Raw genomic sequence first — 15,393 nt, 5'->3', positions numbered from 1 at the left:
ACTTCGTGTTGGGGATTTGGTATGGCTGTCTTCTCGATTTGTTCCTATGAAGGTCTCCTCTCCCAAATTTAAGCCTCGATTCATTGGTCCTTACAAGATATTGGAGATCCTTAATCCTGTATCCTTCCGCCTGGATCTTCCGGTGTCGTTTGCCATTCACAACGTATTTCATAGGTCCTTGTTGCGGCGGTACGTTGTGCCTGTGGTTCCTTCTGCTGAGCCTCCTACTCCGGTGTTGGTTGAGGGCGAGTTGGAGTACGTGGTGGAGAAAATCTTAGATTCTCGTCTCTCCAGGCGGAGGCTTCAGTACCTGGTCAAGTGGAAGGGCTATGGTCAGGAGGATAATTCCTGGGTGGTCGCCTCTGATTTGCATGCGGCCGATTTAGTTCGTGCCTTTCACGTTGCTCATCCTGATCGCCCTGGTGGTCTTGGTGAGGGTTCGGTGACCCCTCACTAAGGGGGGGGTACTGTTGTGAATTTACCTTTTGGCTCCCTCTAGTGGCTACTAGTGATTTGACTCTGGGTATGTCATTCATCCCTTGTATGCTCACCTGGGTCGTTAGGTCAGGGGTGTTGCTATATAAGCTCCCTGGACCTTCAGTTCAATGCCTGGCAACGTTGATATCAGAGCTAATCTGTAGTGCTCTTGTCTACTGATCCTGGTTTCCTGCGTGATTAAGCTAAGTCTGCTTTCTTGCTTTTTGCTATTTGTTTTTGTTTGCATTTTTGTCCAGCTTTTATATAATCTGTATCCTGACCTTGCTGGAAGCTCTAGGGTGGCTGGTGTTCTCCCCCCGGGCCGTTAGACGGTTCGGGGGTTCTTGAATCTCCAGCGTGGATTTTTGATAGGGTTTTTGTTGACCATATAAGTTATCTTACTACATTCTGCTATTAGTAAGTGGGCCTCTCTTTGCTAAACCTAGTTCATCTCTGTGTTTGTCATTTCCTCTTACCTCACCGTTATTATTTGTGGGGGGCTTGTATCCTACTTTTGGGGTCCTTTCTCTGGAGGCAAGAGAGGTCTTTGTTTTCCTCTTCTAGGGGTAGTTAGCTCTCCGGCTGGCGCGAGACATCTAGCGACCAACGTAGGCATGTTCCCCGGCTACTTCTAGTGTTGGCGTTAGGAGTAGATATATGGTCAACCCAGTTACCACTGCCCTATGAGCTGGATTTTTGTACTTCGCAGACTGGCTGATATCTCTGAGACCCTCGCCATTGGGGTCATAACAGTCCACATCACAGTATGATGCTCTCTCAGTGTCCACAACACAGTATGATGCTCCCACAGTGCCCACAACACAGGATGATGCTCCCACAGTGTCCACATCACAGTATGATGCTCTCACAGTGCCCACAACACAGTATGATGTTCCCACAGTGCCCACATCACATTATTATGCTCTCACAGTGCCCACAACACAGTATGATGCTCCCAGTATTCACAACACAGTATGATGCTCTCACAGTGCCCACCACACATTATGATGCTCCTACATTGCCCACAACACAGTATGATGCTCCCACAGTGCCCACATCACAGTATGATGCTCTCCCAGTGCCCACAACACAGTATGATGCTCTCACAGTGTCCACAACACAGTATGATGCTCCCAGTGCCCACAACACAGTATGATGCTCCCAGTGTCCACAACACAGTATGATGCTGCCACAGTGCCCCAACACAGTATGATGCTCTCACAGTGCCCACAGCACAGTATGATGCTCCCACAGTGTCCACAACACAGTATGATGCTCCCACAGTGTCCACACACAGTATGATGTTCTCACAGTGCCCACAACACAGTATGATGCTCCCAGTGTCCACAACACAGTATGATGCTCCCACAGTGCCCACACACAGTATGATGCTCTCACAGTGCCCACAACACAGTATGATGCTCCCACAGTCTCCACACCACAGTATGATGCTCCCAGTGTGTCCACAGCACAGTATGATGCTCTCACAGTGCCCACAACACAGTATGATTCTCCCACAGTGTCCACATCACAGTATGATGCTCTCACAGTGCCCACAACACAGTATGATGCTCACATAGTGCCCACATCACAGTATGATGCTCTCACAGTGTCCACAACACAGTATGATGCTCCCACAGTGCCCACAACACAGGATGATGCTCCCACAGTGTCCACATCACAGTATGATGCTCTCACAGTGCCCACAACACAGTATGATGCTCCCACAGTGCCCACAACACAGTATGATGTTCCCACAGTGCCCACATCACATTATGATGCTCTCACAGTGCCCACAACACAGTATGATGCTCCCAGTATTCACAACACAGTATGATGCTCTCACAGTGCCCACCACACATTATGATACTCCTACATTGCCCACAACACAGTATGATGCTCCCACAGTGTCCACATCACAGTATGATGCTCTCCCAGTGCCCACAACACAGTATGATGCTCCCACAGTGCCCACAACACAGTATGATGCTCCCACAGTGCCCACAAGACAGTATGATGCTCTCACAGTGACCACAACACAGTATGATGCTCCCACAGTGTCCACAACACAGTATGATGCTCTCACAGTGTCCACAACACAGTATGATGCTCCCACAGTGCCCACAACACAGTATGATGCTCCCACAGTGCCCACAAGACAGTATGATGCTCTCACAGTGACCACAACACAGTATGATGCTCCCACAGTGCCCACAACACAGTATGATGCTCTCACAGTGTCCACAACACAGTATGATGCTCCCACAGTGCCCACAACACAGTATGATGCTCCCACAGTGCCCACACACAGTATGATGCTCCCACAGTGTCCACAACACAGTATGATGCTCCCACATTGCCCACAACACAGTATGATGCTCTCACAGTGCCCACAACACAGTATGATGCTCCCACAGTGCCCACAACACAGTATGATGCTCTCACAGAGCCCACAACACAGTATGATGCTCTCACAGTGCCCACAACACAGTATGATGCTCCCAGTGTCCACAACACAGTATGATGCTCCCACAGTGTCCACAATACAGTATGATGCTCCTACATTGCCCACAACACAGTATGATGCTCTCACAGAGCCCACAACACAGTATGATGCTCCCACAGTGTCCACAACACAGTATAATGTTCCCACAGTGCCCACAACACAGTATGATGCTCCCACAGTGTCCACAATACATTATGATGCTCCTACATTGCCCACAACACAGTATGATGCTCCCACAGTGCCCACAACACAGTATGATGCTCTCACAGTGCCCACAACACAGTATGATGCTCCCAGTGTCCACAACACAGTATGATGCTCTCACAGTGTGCACAACACAGTATGATGCTCTCACAGTGCCCACAACACAGTATGATGCTCTCACAGTGCCCACAACACAGTATAATGTTCCCACAGTGCCCACAACACAGTATGATGCTCCCACAGTGTCCATGTAAAATCCAATAATAATATATATAATCACTTACATATGGATAATTACATGAAATCAAATAAAGAACCAAGGGTATAGGGAAAGTGTATAATACAGTTTCTGAAGGTCTTGTCATTGACCATCTGTCCTCTGCATGTCAAAAGCTAGAGGGTGTTTGTGAAGCCCAACCTATATTTGGATGTCTAGCGTTATTTCTAGCCGGTAAACAAGTGTAACTAAGCAACCTAACATGAGGTAATGCATAGGATCATCTACTTTTATGGTATAGACCATTGGCATGGAACTGGGTTACCTTATATGGATATTATGTAGGAGAAAATAGAAACCCATGAAAGTCTATGGGACGGATTTGTATATAAACCGTCTCTTCTCAGCATATGTTGGAGTCCTCATACCTTGAGACTCTCTACATGGACGAACACATCATCACACAAGACCATATGTAAGATCTCTGCTTGCTTTCATTTTCTTTTAAATCTAATACTTAAGATTTGTGTGCAATGAACTTATAATTTACTTTTTCTTCATTTTTGTAATCACTCTTTTTGAATGGACATTAAATGAGTTCTGTTTTATCCAAACAATTCTATTTTTGCTTTTCTTCCCAATCCTCACTAAGATACATTTTTTCTAACAGTCCACAACACAGTATGATGCTCCTACATTGCCCACAACACAGTATGATGCTCCCACAGTGCCCACAACACAGTATGATGCTCTCACAGTGCCCACAACACAGTATAATGCTCCCAGTGTCCACAACACAGTATGATGCTCCCACAGTGTCCACAACACAGTATGATGCTCCCACAGTGCCCACAACACTGTATGATGCTCCCACAGTTCCCACAACACAGTATGATGCTCCCACAGTGCCCACACACAGTATGATGCTCCCACAGTGCCCACACACAGTATGATGCTCTCTCAGTGCCCACAACACGGTATGATGCTGCCACAGTGCCCCAACACAGTATGATGCTCTCACAGTGTCCACAACACAGTATGATGCTCCCACAGTGTCCAAAACACAGTATGATGCTCCCACAGTGCCCACACACAGTATGATGTTCTTACAGTGCCCACAACACAGTATGATGCTCCCACAGTGCCCACAACACAGTATGATGCTCCCACAGTGCCCACAACACAGTTTGATGCTGCCACAGTGCCCCAACACAGTATGATGCTCTCACAGTGTCCACAACACAGTATGATGCTCCCAGTGTCCAAAACACAGTATGATGCTCCCACAGTGCCCACACACAGTATGATGCTCTCACAGTGCCCACAACACAGTATGATGCTGCCACAGTGCCCCAACACAGTATGATGCTCTCACAGTGTCCACAACACAGTATGATGCTCCCACAGTGTCCAAAACACAGTATGATGCTCCCACAGTGCCCACACACAGTATGATGTTCTTACAGTGCCCACAACACAGTATGATGCTCCCACAGTGCCCACAACACAGTATGATGCTCCCACAGTGCCCACAACACAGTTTGATGCTCCCACAGTGCCCACACACAGTATGATGCTCCCACAGGGCCCACACACAGTATGATGCTCTCACAGTGCCCACAACACAGTATGATGCTCTCACAGTGCCCACAACACAGTATGATGCTCCCACAGTGCCCACAACACAGTATGATGCTCCCACAGTGCCCACACACAGTATGATGCTGCCACAGTGCCCCAACACAGTATGATGCTCTCACAGTGCCCACAACACAGTATGATGCTTCCACAGTGTCCACAACACAGTATAATGCTCCCACAGTGTCCACAACACAGTATGATGCTCCCACAGTGTCCACACACAGTATGATGCTCTCACAGTGTCCACAACACAGTATGATGCTCCCACAGTGTCCACACACAGTATGATGCTCTCACAGTGCCCACAACACAGTATGATGCTCCCAGTGTCCACAACACAGTATGATGCTCCCACAGTGTCCACACACAGTATGATGCTCTCACAGTGTCCACAACACAGTATGATGCTCTCACAGTGCCCACAACACAGTATGATGCTCCCAGTGTCCACAACACAGTATGATGCTCCCACAGTCTCCACACCACAGTATGATGCTCCCAGTGTGTCCACAGCACAGTATGATGCTCTCACAGTGCCCACAACACAGTATGATTCTCCCACAGTGTCCACATCACAGTATGATGCTCTCACAGTGCCCACAACACAGTATGATGCTCACATAGTGCCCACATCACAGTATGATGCTCTCTCAGTGTTCACAACACAGTATGATGCTCTCACAGTGTCCACAACACAGTATGATGCTCCCACAGTGCCCACAACACAGGATGATGCTCCCACAGTGTCCACATCACAGTATGATGCTCTCACAGTGCCCACAACACAGTATGATGTTCCCACAGTGCCCACATCACATTATTATGCTCTCACAGTGCCCACAACACAGTATGATGCTCCCACAGTGCCCACAACACAGTATGATGCTCTCACAGTGCCCACATCACAGTATGATGCTCCCACAGTGCCCACAACACAGTATGATGCTCCCAGTATTCACAACACAGTATGATGCTCTCACAGTGCCCACCACACATTATGATGCTCCTACATTGCCCACAACACAGTATGATGCTCCCACAGTGCCCACATCACAGTATGATGCTCTCCCAGTGCCCACAACACAGTATGATGCTCCCACAGTGTCCACAACACAGTATGATGCTCCCACAGTGCCCACAACACAGTATGATGCTCCCACAGTGTCCACAACACAGTATGATGCTCCCAGTGCCCACAACACAGTATGATGCTCCCAGTGTCCACAACACAGTATGATGCTCCCAGTGCCCACAACACAGTATGATGCTCCCAGTGCCCACAACACAGTATGATGCTCCCAGTGTCCACAACACAGTATGATGCTCCCAGTGTCCACAACACAGTATGATGCTCCCACAGTGTCCACAATACAGTATGATGCTCTCACAGTAGGAGGTCTAGGGCTACTACCTCACAGTATTATGCCCCAAAGTGCTCGGTTGCCCACAAAGATGTCTTCTGCACTTTCTGATGCCAACAGTGTGGTTCCAGCACTGATGCCCCTACAGTATGATACCTCCACTGTGACCCTACTGCTGGCTACACATGTGCCCCACATACAATATTATGACCCATAGTGCCCGCTTTCTTCCTAATATGGTGCCCTTACATCCTACAGACATTGAGGATAGGGAGCTGAGCTGCACACGGCTTTTGTTTCCTTGGATATATGACCGTAGAACTCTACGAAGACAATGGCAGAATTAGGACACAGTGATGAATGTTCGGAGTTGTACAGTCAAGTATTGAGCAATTATTGCTAGATGACAAAAAGAAATCCCTTATAATTATTGTAGGGATTATATACAATGCAGATGTAATTTTTCTCATTTTTTTCCTATCTTCTATTCACCCGCCAACCTTTGTCCTCATTGTGAGTTATGGGGTATGCGACTTCTCCGTCATAACTACAACCGCACCTATTGTTCTAAGGACAATAGGCAAAAGTGTTCAGAATTTGGAACCTTTTTCGAAAGTTTTTAGCAACAATTGAGCCCCTGGATCTAAGAAAGAATGTGTTGAAGGGTTTCTTCTTTAATTGTTACAGTAAAAGGAGAAAATATAATATTACTGAATTCTATTGCCCTTGCCTTTCATAGGGAAATATTTAATACCGAGCAGAACGGTGGCTCCCCCTCTAGACCACTGATAGGTATTATACCGACTCCCTCCTGTAACACTCGCATCAGCCACTTTTTTGCTTATTTTCAAATTAATGAGAACTCCTGACACCAATTATTCTCCGCAGCTTCGAACTTTGGATGCCAAAATATAGAGACAATTATGACCCCGGTCTGTAAAAGAGTAGACACCAGGGATACAAAAAGTTAGTTTTTTCAGCCTGGGAGTTTCTTAAAACCACAGGGATGGAAGTTGTTAAGCAGTAGCTTTCCTGCATATTCCCAGCTGCTGCAGAACTTCCTGGCATCATCCTATATCTTATCCCTAACGTATAGGATTAATATTAACCCTATACCTAGGTGAGCTGAGTGACCAGTTATGTGACAGCTCTCAGTACCACCCAACTTCACTAAAATACTGACTTGTTTTGAGAAGTTTTCTTCATCTGAAATGTCTAAGCATAAATATCCCCCTTATATTGAGCCAATCCCCTTTGTACTTCAAGTTGGTTTGTATACAATAAGCAAAATCCAAGATACTGGACATGAGGACCATAGATTACACCACACTCCAGAAACAGTCCCCAGACTTCATGAGAACTCAACAATTGTCTCTGACTTCATCTAACCACTCACCCGTCCCAGACTTTATCAGGACCCTACACTAGACCCCATTCACCAGTCCTCTGTACCAGTCCTAGACTTGATCTGACCCCTGCACCAGTCCGAGACTTCATCCGACCCCCACACCAGTCTGAGACTTCATCAGTCACCTGCACCAGACCCAAAATTCATCAGACCCCTGCATCAGCATCATAATTCATCAGATCCCTGCACCAGTCCAAGACTTCATCAGACCCCTGCACCAGTCCCAGAATTCATCAGACCCCTGCACCAGTCCCAGACTTCACAAGACCACCACACCAGTACTATAAAAGAATCCCTGCATCTGTCCCAGCCTTCATCAGACACTTACACCTGTCCAAAACTATTTCAGACTCTTGAAACAGTCTAAGAGTTCATTAGACAACCTCATCCTCAAAACAGTCCTAGAGTTTGTCTGACTCTCCATACCAGTCCAACACTTCACCTTTTCCAGACTTCATCAAATGTTCTCAACAGTATCATTCTTTTTTTTTTTAATCATGTATTTTTTTATTAAAGCATATGACACGCCAATAACACAGTCCGATACAATTTCCAGGCAAATACCGTACATTAGATACATGACCTGATAATACATTTTTATTTTACTAAGCAACACCCTTACCCCCTAACCAACCCCCCTCTCCCTCCCCCCAATCTCTTGCCCAATATCCAATCCAACCATACTGTATATGTTTCTTTCCATAAGGACAATAACATTTATCCTGTTGATAAATTCCTTTTTCCCTGGCGGTTTTTCATCCAACCAGTGCATTGCGATAAGCTTTCTCGCAGCATACAACAATCTTGCAATAGTCAGCCTTCCACATTCATCCGTAGCAATATCATCCATACAGCCCAAAAGGCAAGTCAGCGGATTGCGCACCACATCTACTCCTGTCACCTCCTGGATCATGTTAAGCACCTTCATCCAAAAGGGTTGGAGGCGAGCACATGACCACATCATATGTAGCAGATCAGCGCGTTCCTCACCACACCTGGAACACTTTGTCACCTCTCAGTCCAGCCTTCCTCATCCATGCCGGGGTCCTGTACACCCTATACACCAGGTATAACTGTGACACCCTCTTAACCTCACTCAGGGAAGCCCTGGGGATATATTGAAGTATGGACTCCCACTGGGACTCCGACAAGGGGCCCAAATCCGCCACCCATTTCTCCTTAATCCTTAACGGATGCTTCAATAAAAAGGTATCCATCAGACCCCTGTACATCAAGGTAATGAACCCCCTCGAACTCCTCCGAGGCCCAATAAGATTCAACAAGCTATCTGACTGCAGAATCACGCGCGACACCTCATTTTGACAGTTTTGGGCATGTCTCAACTGCAGGTACTGAAAGAATGACTTCTGGGTTAAAGGAAACTCAGTCTTACGTGTCTCGAATGTTTTAATAACATCTCCATCAAGCAACTGAGATATGAACCAAATACCAATGCGCCTCCACTGACCGAACCCCCGGAATCTCATGAGCTCTGCCAACCTAGGTTCAAACCAAATTGGCGTATATCTCGTAAATTCCGTTACTCCCCTCCATTGCTTAATTTTCTGCCATACTTTCCCCATCATAGCTATTGTTGGGAATTTTTGGGGGTTAATTCTGAATCTACCTGCTTCAAGACTGGCCAACAATGGGCCCTTCCCTACCGCGTGTTCAATGATTATTCCCGCTGAAGAGCTTTGTTCTGGCTCTCCCCAACCTACCATGTGCTGGCATTGAGATGCTATATCGTAAATCCATGGACTGAGGACCACCAGACCACCCTCATCCTTTGCCCTTTGCAGATGTTCCAATTTGATGCGCGCCGTCCACCCCTCCAAATTAAATCCCTAAATAGAGTATTGATCCTATAAAATTTACTCTGAGGCAGCCACACTGGAGCATTATGCAATATGTAGAGGAGCTGAGGCATAAGTATAATTTTGATCAAATTGGCTCTGCCTGCGACCGACAGAAATAGCTTCTTCCAGGCCCCAATCTTCTGCTGGAACTTCCCAAGCAAAGGAGTCAGGTTGAGCCGCACATAGTCCTCTATTTTGTCCGAAACCACGATGCCCAGATATTTAAACTCATGCACTACTCTTAAGGGAACCCCAGGGTCAAGAGTCAGAGGAGCCGCCGCGTCCATGGGCAACAGCACAGACTTCTCCCAATTAATAGATAATCCGGAAAGAGCCACAAATTTAGAAATACTGTTCATAGCGACCCCCAGAGACTCCTGTGCATCTTCTAAGAACAATAACACGTCGTCAGCGTACAGGGCTATTTTTCTTCATACTTTTTATACCGAAACCCCTTTACGTCCCTGTCCCTCCGTATTGCCGCCGCCAAGGGCTCTATAGCAATTGCAAACAGCAGAGGAGACAAGGGGCACCCCTGCCGCATTCCCCTATATAAAGGGAAATCCCCCGACAAGACTCCATTCACCCCTATCCTGGCTCTTGGAGACGCATACATAAGCTGCACCAAACGTATGCACCTCTTACCAAAACCCATAGCCTTCATGACTTCCCACAAATACCGCCACTCCACACTATCAAACGCCTTAGCGGCGTCTAAAGACACCACAACCCTCTGACCCATATTATCCGCCTTTACCTGCATATTGAGAAACAGTCATCGAAGATTACACGCTGTAGAACTATTGGGCATAAATCCGGACTGGTCCCGGTGTATTAATGTCGTTATCACCTTGTTAAGACGGTTAGCCAACATCTTGGCCAAGATTTTGATATCTATCGTTAATAGTGAGATTGGGCGATAAGAAGCTGGATCCCTCGGATCCTTACCCTGTTTTGGCAGTACAATTATTGCCTCCCGCATAGACCTCGGCAGCTCCCCTTCCACCAGACCAGCAGCATACACCTCCTATAAGGAAGAAGCAGTATTTCTTTATATTTTTTATACACCTCCCCTGGGTTCCCATCTACCCCCGGGGCTTTATCATTGGGCATAGAAACCAATGCGGTGTCAAGCTCCTCCAAATTAAACGGCTCCTTGAGAAGTCCCCGATCGGCCACTGAGAGTCTGGGAAGCTGTACCTCTGTCAAGAAACCATCCACCTCCTCCATCGTTGGCTGTACCCGTGATTTATAAAGATCTGAGTAATACTCCATCATCACCTCCAAAATTGCTTTGCAACCAGTGTGCTCCTTCCCTGTCCCTTCCCTTCAAAGCGACTATATGTGTGGAACCTCTCTGTGCCGTCACTATTCTGGAAAGGAGATGGCCCGCCCTGTCCCCCTCTTCAAAGTATTTAGCAGTTTGAAACATACTTCTACGTTCCGCTGTTTTCATTGCCATCTGACATACTCTATCCTGCGCCACATTTAATCTTCCCTGTGCCTCTGGGGATTGATCATTAATTAATGCCTCCTCAGCCTCTCCCAACTCTTTTATCAACATCTGATCCTTCCTGCCTGTTTCTGCCTTGACTCGGGATATCCCCCTCTGAAATAGGCCTTTATGGCCTCCTATACCGTCAATACCGAAGCCGACCCAGCATTAATTTTAAAATATTCCTTAATTTCCCCCCCTATGTGTCCATCTAAATCAATAAGGTGTAGCCAGAACGGATTCAGCCTCCACATGCACCCCCTAGCAGGCAGGGATCCCACACCCTCAAGTACCACACTCATGGGGGAATGATCAGATATTGTTCTAGCCATATACGTTACCTCCCCAACAAGGCCCAGCATTGGCGTATTGCCCAAGGCCAGACCTATTCTTGACAAAGAAGCGAAAGAGGACGAAAAACAGGAATACTTGTACACCCCAGGATGAGAAATCCTCCATAAATCATGCAGAGCAGTTTCCCTCAGGACGGCACCAAATGGTGTGCAATTACCACACGACTTCAATGGCTCTCGTCTCCCCCTATCCCAGTGTGCGTCAAGAATGTCGTTAAAGTCCCCTATTATCAAAAACGGTATCCCCGGTGTCTCCTCCAATATTCCCAGAACTCTGTGGATAACCTTTCCACAATATGGTGGTGGAATATAAATTGAAACCAGCCACATCAGACATCCGTACAATTTACAAAGCAAACATACGAATCTACCCGACTGATCTATAACCACTTTGTGATACACAAAAGGTACCCCGGCACAGATGAGGATGCTGACCCCCCTGGAATATGCTGAATATGTGGCATGGTACCCCACCTGAACCCATCTCTTAGCCAGAAAATGCATTCTCTCCTTCACCATATGAGTCTCCTGCAGACAGATCACTGACAGCTTGGCATCATTCAAAAATTTAAACACAGCTTGCCGCTTCACACCAGACGCCAAACCCCTGACATTCCAACTCACAATTCTCATTCTTCCCGCCATTTTCCCTCCTCAGTACATATTATCCCACATTCTTTCATCCATTTGCGGCCAAAGCCACAACCACAGTAACCATGGTGACGTACATTATACAAATATTTCCCCTCCAACCCCACCCAACAGAGAAACATCCCCAACAAATCCCCATCCCATCCTTCCATCCCCTCCTAACACGGAGGGGAGAGCGCACTTTATCCGTAACAGTCTGTTAACCTCGTCCAACAGTCCCGCCGCTTGTCCCAAACTATTGGGACTCTCACGACTTGTGGATTGCAGCCTATTTAAATTTCAACTCGAGATCCATCAAGGGCCCATCCCTGCCTCATAAGAACACAAAAAACCCAGGGGGGAAAAAAGGAGCCAATGGATCCCTCCAAAAAAGAGGCAGCAAAAGAGAAACAAGAATAAGAAAGAACCGTTCTATCATCCCGCTGAGTCCCTTAATTTCACTTGACGCAAATGTTGCTCGTTGCTGTCCAGCCATCTGAGTGCCTCTTTACCCTCCGTGAAGAAGTGCACTTTCCCTTCAGCGACCACTCTTAGTTTGGCCGGGTACAGCATCGAGTAAGTGACGACGATCTCCCTCAGCCTCTTCTTGATATGGACAAATTTGGCTCTCTGCCTCTGCACCTCTATGGAGAAGTTCGGAAACATGGAAATCCTGGAGCCATTTATGTGCAAATCCGGGTTCTCTCTGGCATGTCTGAGAATGGCGTCTCTGTCACGGTAGTGCAAGACCTTGACTAGCACTTGTCTAGGAGGATGCCCAGGGGGGAGGGGATACGCAGGAACGCTGTGTGCTCTATAAATAGCATACATCCGAGATAACTTGTCGGCTCCAATATGGTTTAATAGCCTTTTTTCAAAGAAGTCTGTTGGTGCCGCACCTTCCGTCTTTTCAGGCACCCCAATCAGCCGCACATTATTGCGCCTGGAGCTATTTTTAAGGTCGTCCATTTTCGCTTGTATGGCAGAAATCACAGCACTCGTGCGTTTTGTAGCCTTATCCGCCTTAGCAATACAGTCCTCGGCACCGCTAATGCGTTTTTCCGCCTCTCCCATCCTTTCCTTAGTCACGTGCAAGGAATGTTGCATCTTGGACATGTCTGCCTGCAGGACCCCCATTTGCGCAGCCATATTTGTGATAGTATTGTGACTGTATAAAACCACCTTAAACACATCCTTCAGAGTGGGCTCATCAGGAATCTGCATTCCATCGATGCATAGCACAGAGCCTTTCATGATTCCCCCGCTCTCCTCCTCCTTCTCCTGCACTCCAGTGCTGCTCCCGCCATCATTCTTTATCAGACACTCACACCAGTCCCAGACTTCATCAGATCCTCACATCAGTTCCAGAACTCATCAGACCCTCACACCAGTTCCAGAACTAATCAGATCCTCACACCAGTCCCAGCCTTTATCAGACTCTCACACCAGTCCCAGACTTTATCAGATCCTCACACCAGTCCCAGCCTTTATCAGACCCTCACACCAGTCCCAGACTTTATCAGATCCTCACACCAGTCCCAGACTATCAGATCCTCACACCGGTTCCAAAACTCATCAGACCCTCACACCAGTTCCAGAACTCATCAGACCCTCACACCAGTTCCAGAACTCATCAGACCCTCACACCAGTTCCAGAACTCATCAGACCCTCACACCAGTTCCAGAACTCATCAGACCCTCACACCAGTTCCAGAACTCATCAGACCCTCACACCGTTTCCAGTTCCAGTTTCCAAATTGATCATCACCCAGATCCCATCTCAGACTGTCAGACACTTTCAATAGTCCAAGGATTCATCATACCGCGCACCAGTTCAAGAGCAACGGGAGGATTATAAACAAGGCTACGTTGGTCTTACTGAGTTCTAATTTGTACAGAACTGGAATTCCATACCAGCATGCAGGCCATCAGGAGATGTATTCTTCTCTAGAAGAAATGCATAGCTTTTCATATAAGGTCTGTATGGCAGGACATGGACACCTATCAGTACCCAAGCTCTACCAGGCCTTACTCTGTCAGTCGCCCAAGGGCGTCCATGGAGAAACAAAATGCATATCACTCAGTATAGTTTATTTTTTTATTATGCTGTTCTTTACTGTAAAAATAAGTTGTATACTTGCCTGATGGACTCCTAAAGAGCCCTTTTTTGCCTCCAGCAGATAAATAGGCCTTTTAACTGTAATTCAGGCTATGTGGCAGTGTATCTCCTTTTGACTATGCTCTGCTCCTGTGTATACTATACTATACAATAATAGTTTTTCTTTTGCTTCTTTAGACAAATGAAATTTTGGAGCTGCAGAGGATGAGGATGAAGGAAGAGATTCGAGAGTACAAATTTCGAGAGGCCAGACTCCTTCAAGATTACACCGAGCTGGAAGAAGAGAACATCACATTACAGAAATTAGTGTCCACCTTAAAGCAAAACCAGGTACAGTATGCCGCCGTCAGCCTTCCTTTATCATTCACATCCAAACGATATATGATATACATATATAGACTAAATAACAGCACAATGTCAGTCAGCTGCTTGTAAAGCCCACAGAATATTTAGGTTGTTACATGTTCGGAACGCTTGTTGAGTATGCTCGTCATAAGCGTCAGGCACTTGCTTTATCATGGTGAGCATACTCAACATGGTAGTGTTCCTCTGTGATCAGGAGCAACATCCAAAGAAGACCCCCTGGGATGTCTGGTGGCCTTATGGAATACTTACACAGCTGTTGCTACTGGCCATTAAAATGGAGTTAAAAAAAATAAAAGTAACTAAAAAAGTACGAAAAGTAATAAAAAATTTAACTAAAAATCAAATGAATAAAAAAAGAAAAACCCCAAACAGACACAAAAACACTTTTTTTTGTAAAGAAATAACAAAGTCATGCAAGGTCCAAAGAAGAGCAACAAAAGCGATAGCGTCTGGAGGAATCTCAGTTATGTGGGAAGATTAATGTCATTACGTTTATTTTGTCTTGAGAAGCATCCGACCTTGAGAATCAAAAGAGTAGGATATGAATTAGCAGCGACTTTTCCAAAATGATCAGCTGGATATTGGTAGACAAGGGTCATTATCAGAAGCCCCCTCTAAGTACCACTTTTAGGGCACTTTGGCTTAGACTTTCTGCCTTCCTCTAGATAGGGATGAGTGTTAGAAGATATATCTCCCTGCACTTATTTCTTTGATCCTCTCCTTTCCCTCCTTCTTAAATGTATAAAATATGTATTTT

At 46.5% G+C, this 15,393-nt stretch overlaps 1 protein-coding gene across 9 annotated transcripts in view; it reads left to right on the top strand.

Moving 5' to 3' along the window:
- Positions 1-15,393, top strand: part of BICD1 (BICD cargo adaptor 1) — a 240,982-nt gene that overhangs the window by 137,249 nt on the left and 88,340 nt on the right. For all 9 annotated transcript variants that reach the window (XM_077266653.1, XM_077266651.1, XM_077266648.1 and 6 more), the window contains one exon: positions 14,448-14,600. In XM_077266653.1, coding sequence (XP_077122768.1) covers positions 14,448-14,600 — 153 coding nt within the window. The remainder of the gene's footprint in view (positions 1-14,447; positions 14,601-15,393) is intronic.

Source organism: Ranitomeya variabilis, chromosome 5 (assembly GCF_051348905.1).
Source record: "Ranitomeya variabilis isolate aRanVar5 chromosome 5, aRanVar5.hap1, whole genome shotgun sequence".
Classification (NCBI taxonomy): domain Eukaryota; kingdom Metazoa; phylum Chordata; class Amphibia; order Anura; family Dendrobatidae; genus Ranitomeya; species Ranitomeya variabilis.
Note: the sequence above shows the minus strand (reverse complement) of the source record. Positions and strands in the feature narration are given on the sequence as shown.